This window comes from Maylandia zebra, linkage group LG13, assembly GCF_041146795.1.
Source record: "Maylandia zebra isolate NMK-2024a linkage group LG13, Mzebra_GT3a, whole genome shotgun sequence".
In the NCBI taxonomy this organism is placed as follows: domain Eukaryota; kingdom Metazoa; phylum Chordata; class Actinopteri; order Cichliformes; family Cichlidae; genus Maylandia; species Maylandia zebra.
The window spans coordinates 20119844-20125843 of NC_135179.1; the positions used below are offsets into that span (position 1 = coordinate 20119844).

Below are 6000 nucleotides of genomic sequence, written 5' to 3' on the forward strand. Positions count from 1 at the left end.
CTGTGATTGAAGAAGTCAAAAGAGGAAAACCTTACAAAGAGAGGAAGCTTTCCATCTACTCACATTCATTATATTACAGTAATGATGGGTACCTTTAATGACTACCTTTGAAACGTAGATTGCTTTCTTTAATAAGCTTGCAGTCATCATTGAAAGCGTGCAGTGCAAGACTGACAGGCAGAGCAGTAATAAGAGGAAAATTGTGTTTTTTGTTACATAAAGTAAACCAAAATGTCAGAAGTTGATGAGAGGTAAATGAATCAGTAATGACTAGATATTTAAATGGCTGTCAGTCAGTATCTCATGAATGACTCTGATCGAAGAACTATACAAGGACGGAACACAAAGTTCAGAGACTCCGCCCATGAAAACAATCAACAGCCTTATCAAATTTGCATTTGGCCTAACTCACCTCTAATTTCGTCGCCTTCAGCAGCACTCCAACAACCTTTCACAGATGCTGTTTTTTCTTGAAACGTTTGTGCAAAACTTGATTTCCTGTAGCATGTCGACACGGCAACCCCTCAACTTCATTTTCATTCTAAAAAGTTATCAAAGTAGTTAAAAAACAAGATAAAATGATAAATATGACTGAGGAATTCTTCCGTGTGCTGATGCAAGATGGCAGGATGACACAGTGGTATGCACCACAGTTCAGGTTGTCTGATATTGTGGCATGAATTCACAGTGCTCTGTCAACAGAAGAATAATTATGAGCAAGAAGTTGAACCCCTTACTTATTGTGCCACCTTTGGGTTTGGACGCTGAAGATTCTTGTTTTGAAAGCAGCTATTTGGCTGACTAAGAGGCAGGTCTGCTTGGCAAAAAAGTGGATGTTTGCTGGATGTCTGCACTGGCAAATGGCCCCAAGGTGAAAGTTGTCAGGCTTTTCAGGAAACAAAAATACCAGCCACATGGTAAACTGGGGGAAACTTAAAGGGGAAACTGACTATATTTGTGGAATCTCCTGAATTTGGAATTTTATGAGTAGTGTTGCAGAACATGTAGTATATAAAAAAAGCATTAAACTTTACCCGCTCTCAATCATTAAGTCATTAGTTTGTGCCACTCAGCAGAAGGTTCAGTTAATAATAAGCCGCTTATGAAAAAGTGGTCAGTGGACGTGTTTGTTCTCTAGACGCTCATCATTATCTGCTTTTTAGTCTTTAACTACTAAGTAACTACTCATGTTTTCTCTACAATATTGTTAAGTGTTTCCTTTTAAATCCTTCAACAGCTGAGATCTACCCAAAGGTGTACCACACCTGTTTCTTCATTGTCACATACTTCGCACCACTGTGTCTCATGGTCTTGGCATACATTCAGATTTGTCACAAGCTGTGGTGTCAACAGGTGCGTATTCTGCCATTTGCTATAAATATAAATTTCCCAATGGGCTTCCAGGGTCTGATGTGCGCGTGTATCCACTTTAATGTATTCATTCAACAGATTCCTGGAAGCACATCAGTGCTGCAGAGGAAGTGGAAGTCTATCAAATGCTCAGCTCCAACTCCAGGACCGGGGGAGTCGGTGAGGGTTAGAACCAGCACGGTTTGTGCTGAGATCAAACAAGTCAGAGCCCGGAGGAAGACAGCTCGCATGCTGATGGTGGTGCTCTTTGTTTTCGCCCTGTGCTACCTGCCAATCAGTGTGCTCAATGTCATGAAAAGGTAATAATCTCTCAAGGAAGCTCTGCTGCATCCCGGATCTACAGTAGAGCTTACTATAAGCCATATTTTGTATAGTTTTTCCCCCTGACAGGTTTGTGATTAAAATGCATGCAAAAAGAAAAGAATGAATAAAATGATATCATTTTTTTACCTCCAGAGTCTTTGGGACATTTAAGAAGACAAACGACAGAGAGACAGTGTATGCGTGGTTTACTTTCTCACACTGGCTCATATATGCCAACAGTGCTGCAAATCCAATCATCTACAATTTCCTAAGTGGTAAGTTTTGAACTCTCCTCTAAGGATTCATTACTGCCCTCTAGTGAACAAACTGGCAACAACAACACAATTCACAGCTTTATCTGCTAATAACCTGAAAACAGAAGTTAATTCTGAGAAAGCAGCAAGTTTTTAATTCATGCATTTATGAAAAAAAAGCTCTTAGAATGATTTTACAAAAAAATTTAAGCTATTTTTAATGCAAGCTTGTAGATGGTTTTTAAAGAAGGTGGACTTTATAAAGATTTTGTTGTCGTTTTTTTCTTAAGGGAAGTTCCGCGAGGAGTTCAAATCAGCCTTTTCTTGTCATTGTTGTGGCCAGCATGAAAATGAAACGAGGAGGATAAGGACCAGAACGCGTACAGACAGTCGAAAATCCCTCTCCACTCAAGTTCACAATGTGGACAATGTGTCACGCATATCAGATCAGATGGTGTAGTCGTCTTATATTCCAGCTGGGGCACCTGAAGGACACGTTGATCTTTAAGTTAGACATGTGATAATGTGCAGATCTCATTATTTTTGGATGACATTTAAAGGGAAAAGAATTGTATTTAATGTTTTCTGTTTGGTTGATTTGAAAAGGACAGACTTTCTCTCTTCTGTTATGCAAGAAAATGTTGATTAATTATGAAAGACACGGTTTGTAATGTTCAGTGTTTTATATCTCTCTTTCATGTGTAGTTTCTGTAAATTTTGTATGCATTTTTGTTTTGGTTTGTCTAATTACATCTAATTAAGTAGTAGCATCACCTTTGATATAACTGGTTTAAGGGATTTGAAGCTTTAAAGGTGCAGTCGGTCACATGTTCATCTCAAGTCCTCAGTGTAAATGCCCAGAAATGTATGTTCCTGTGCACTGAGTATGTTAATGAAGCCAGCTCAATTCATCAAAGTACAGAATATTCAATGTGACCCCTGCATGAACGGGACCGCAATGTGAAGCCTGTTTCTTTCATTTGAAACACTCCAGGTTTGTGTTTGGATAGCATCAGCAAAGCGGACATTTTCCAGCAAAATATACGTTACAAAATAATCATTGTGGTTGAATTTTTCGGCTGTGGGTAAGAGCTGCTCACAGTCACTTTTACAGGCGACTCTATGGTGGGTTGTTTTTTATACTGATGCTAAATGTAAAAACAAGAAACATGTCCTGGATGTGCTTTCCATTTTCTTTTGTGGCAGTAGTCTGCAAGCATGTATGAATAATAACTGTGTTGCCCACATATTTTGCTGATTATCTGTTATTACTTAATTATCTGCTGTTTTAAGTTATTACTGGGTCAGAAAAAAGTGAATTATGGCAAGACTTGAAACTGTTTGCACAGATGAAAAAACTATCACTGCGTCAGTGGGTCCTCAACTTCCTCACAGACAAACCCCAATCAGTGAGGGTGGGAAAACAAGTCTCCCCCTCCATCTCACTCAGCACTGGAGCATCTCAGGGCTGTGTTTTAAGCCCCCTGCTGTACTCACTGTACACTTATGACTGTGTAGCCACATCAGACACCACCAACATTGTCAAGTTTGCTGACGACACTGTTGTTGTGGGCCTGATCTCCGACAACATCGAGACGGCCTACCTGGAGGAGATTAGGAACCTGGAGACCTGGTGCCAGGAGAATAACCTCCTCCTAAACGTCAGCAAGACTAAGGAGCTGATCGTGGACTTCACTACAAAGCAGGCGAGGAATTACAAGCCCCTCATCATCAGTGGCACGCCAGTGGAGAGAGTGGACAGTTTCCGATACCTGGGTGTCCACATCACTCAGGACCTGTCATGGTCTTGTCACATCAATACCCTGGTTAAGAAAGCCCGTCAGCATCTCTTCTTCCTCAGAAGACTTAGAGACTTCCATCTGCCACTGAAGGTGCTCAAGAACTTCTACTCCTGCACCATCGAGAGCATCCTTTTTTTTTTTTTTTTTTTTGGCCTGTCCCGTTTGGCTCTTTTGCCATCAGAATTGTTGTCTAAAGGCAAAGAAAGATGCCCAACGAATTTACTTTACCAAACTGACCATCCCAGCCTTGCCGTAATGGTCCATTTGATTCACCTTTTATTGTTTATTTTATTTTCACTTACTGAATACGGGACAGACTTGACTGGGGGAAAGAAGGGGAGAAAGAAAGAGGGAAAGAGAAACAGCTGAGAAGAGGGACGGGGGAGAAGGGCAAAAGACAAAAACCAACAGAACGGGCAGAGAAAAAAAATGCATATATCAATCACCTGGATCACCTGCTGAGAAAGAAAAAAGAAAGCAAGCAGAAGAGAACAAGAGTAATAGAATAAACAACATCACAATGATATATGGGAATATGACAGTAAATACTAAATGTTAAACATTATTGTGCAGCACATAAGATCAACAGAACACAGTGTGCTTTGAGGTAGGAGCCAAAAAGGGTGTAGTTTGTGGGTGTGATCACCCGTGTGTACACCTGTGAGCATGGACGCGCTTGTTTTTTGTTTTTTTAAAAGGTTCCTTCATGTAATAATCTGCTAGAGGGTGTGGGGGGCCACAGCCCCGTCCTCCAGGGCGTGAAGCAGGTGTGGAGGAGATCAAAACTCCAGACATCCAGAGGCCCCCAGAACACAAGAGACCAAGGAAGACCAACAGAGGGGCAGCTGCGCCACTGTCCCGGAAAGAGCTGAGGAGAGTCCCAGATGAGGGCTCACTCAGAAGCCGCGGAGCAGAAGCCAGGGGGAGTTGCAGTGACGCGCCCGTGAGCTCCGCCGGCAGCCAGCTGCGCCTGAGTGACCGAGCCCCAGGCCGAGAGGCCGGGGGCACCCCACCTCCGAAGTGGCCCGAGCGAGCCCCAGGCTCCAGGCCCCGATAAGCGGCCGCCAAGGAGTGAGCCGGTGTGTACCTGGACGCCCATCCCCGGACACAAAGAACCACCAACGCACCGATGTCTGAGGGGGTCCGCCACTGGCAGGGGAAGTGGTGGTAGGGGGAGATAGGCCTCCAAACCTTGGAGGGCCTGAGATGTCCCCAGAGAGGTGGCGCCTGACACCCAACCTGACATATAGACACAGACATACAGGCACACACAGATACAAACATCCATTCCCACCCTCATGCTCTCATATGCACTTACTCCACACTCAACCAACGTGGAGACAGACGTAAAGAGACGTTGTACACACGATCACACTCCCCAAGCGTACTCTACAAACCGGGTCTAGGTGCCCTCGCCCCTGGAGGGGGGAACTGCACCCAGACCCAGGTGGTGTTTCCCTTTTCCCTGCGGTGGGGGGAGGCAGACCGCCCCGACTCCGCAGCAGCAGGAAGGCTCCACACTCCAGACCGCAGTCGGACGGCCAACTCCTCCTCCTAGCCCCCCTGCTCCAGCAGGTCGCAGAGAACGGGGGTGAGAGAAGACTCCGAACCTCCCTCCACCCGCTCATTGTAATGTTGATGCATGTGTGTTCTAAGGTGCATTTAAAACCCAGGAGGGCATGGAGCTACCTGCCAGAGAGCAGCAGGTAAGCGCATGGTCCCTCCTGCTAGCCCTCAATGTCTACGTGTATTCAAAATTGAGAGGTGGGCAACGATGCCAGGGGTGGGGTGTACACCCTGATGGTACTTTGGACTCCGTGTATCGTGCCCACCCCCAAGATCCTATATGTATGTGTAATGAGAGTGTGAGTAATGTGAATGTCTAAGTTGTGGGATAAAATTGAGGCAGAGGCAGCCAGAAGGGGACAGGGGGGGAGGGGTAGCCTCCTCTGCACCCTGGTGACATACCCCTACTCCAAGGCCCTGCATGTGTGGGTGGTTGTGGTGGAGCGGGAAGAGGGAGGCAGCTGGAGATGGGGAGGGAAGGAAGGGAGGGGCAAGTGACCCCTCCCTGGGGCCAGCTCCCCCGCTGACCCCAGTAGGCACCCCCATACTCCGCGACCCGCCAGGGAAAGGGGGCCCAGGCCCATCCAGACCGGGCCCAGTGCAGCAGCGCCGCCCGGCCCCACAGAGCCCGGGACAGTCCACCCAACCCCACCACAGAGAAAACTGCACCCACCCCACCATCCACTCATCTTCCAGACTACATA

At 45.8% G+C, this 6000-nt stretch overlaps 1 protein-coding gene across 1 annotated transcript in view; it reads left to right on the forward strand.

Annotated features, from left to right (window-relative positions):
* The window catches only part of hcrtr2 (hypocretin (orexin) receptor 2), a 31303-nt gene extending 27522 nt beyond the window's left edge, over nucleotides 1–3781 (forward strand). The window contains exons 4-7 of the mRNA XM_004555954.2: nucleotides 1238–1353; nucleotides 1450–1670; nucleotides 1828–1949; nucleotides 2219–3781. Coding sequence (XP_004556011.1) covers nucleotides 1238–1353; nucleotides 1450–1670; nucleotides 1828–1949; nucleotides 2219–2388 — 629 coding nt within the window. The 3' untranslated portion in view covers nucleotides 2389–3781. The remainder of the gene's footprint in view (nucleotides 1–1237; nucleotides 1354–1449; nucleotides 1671–1827; nucleotides 1950–2218) is intronic.
* The last annotated feature ends 2219 nt before the right edge of the window (nucleotides 3782–6000 follow it).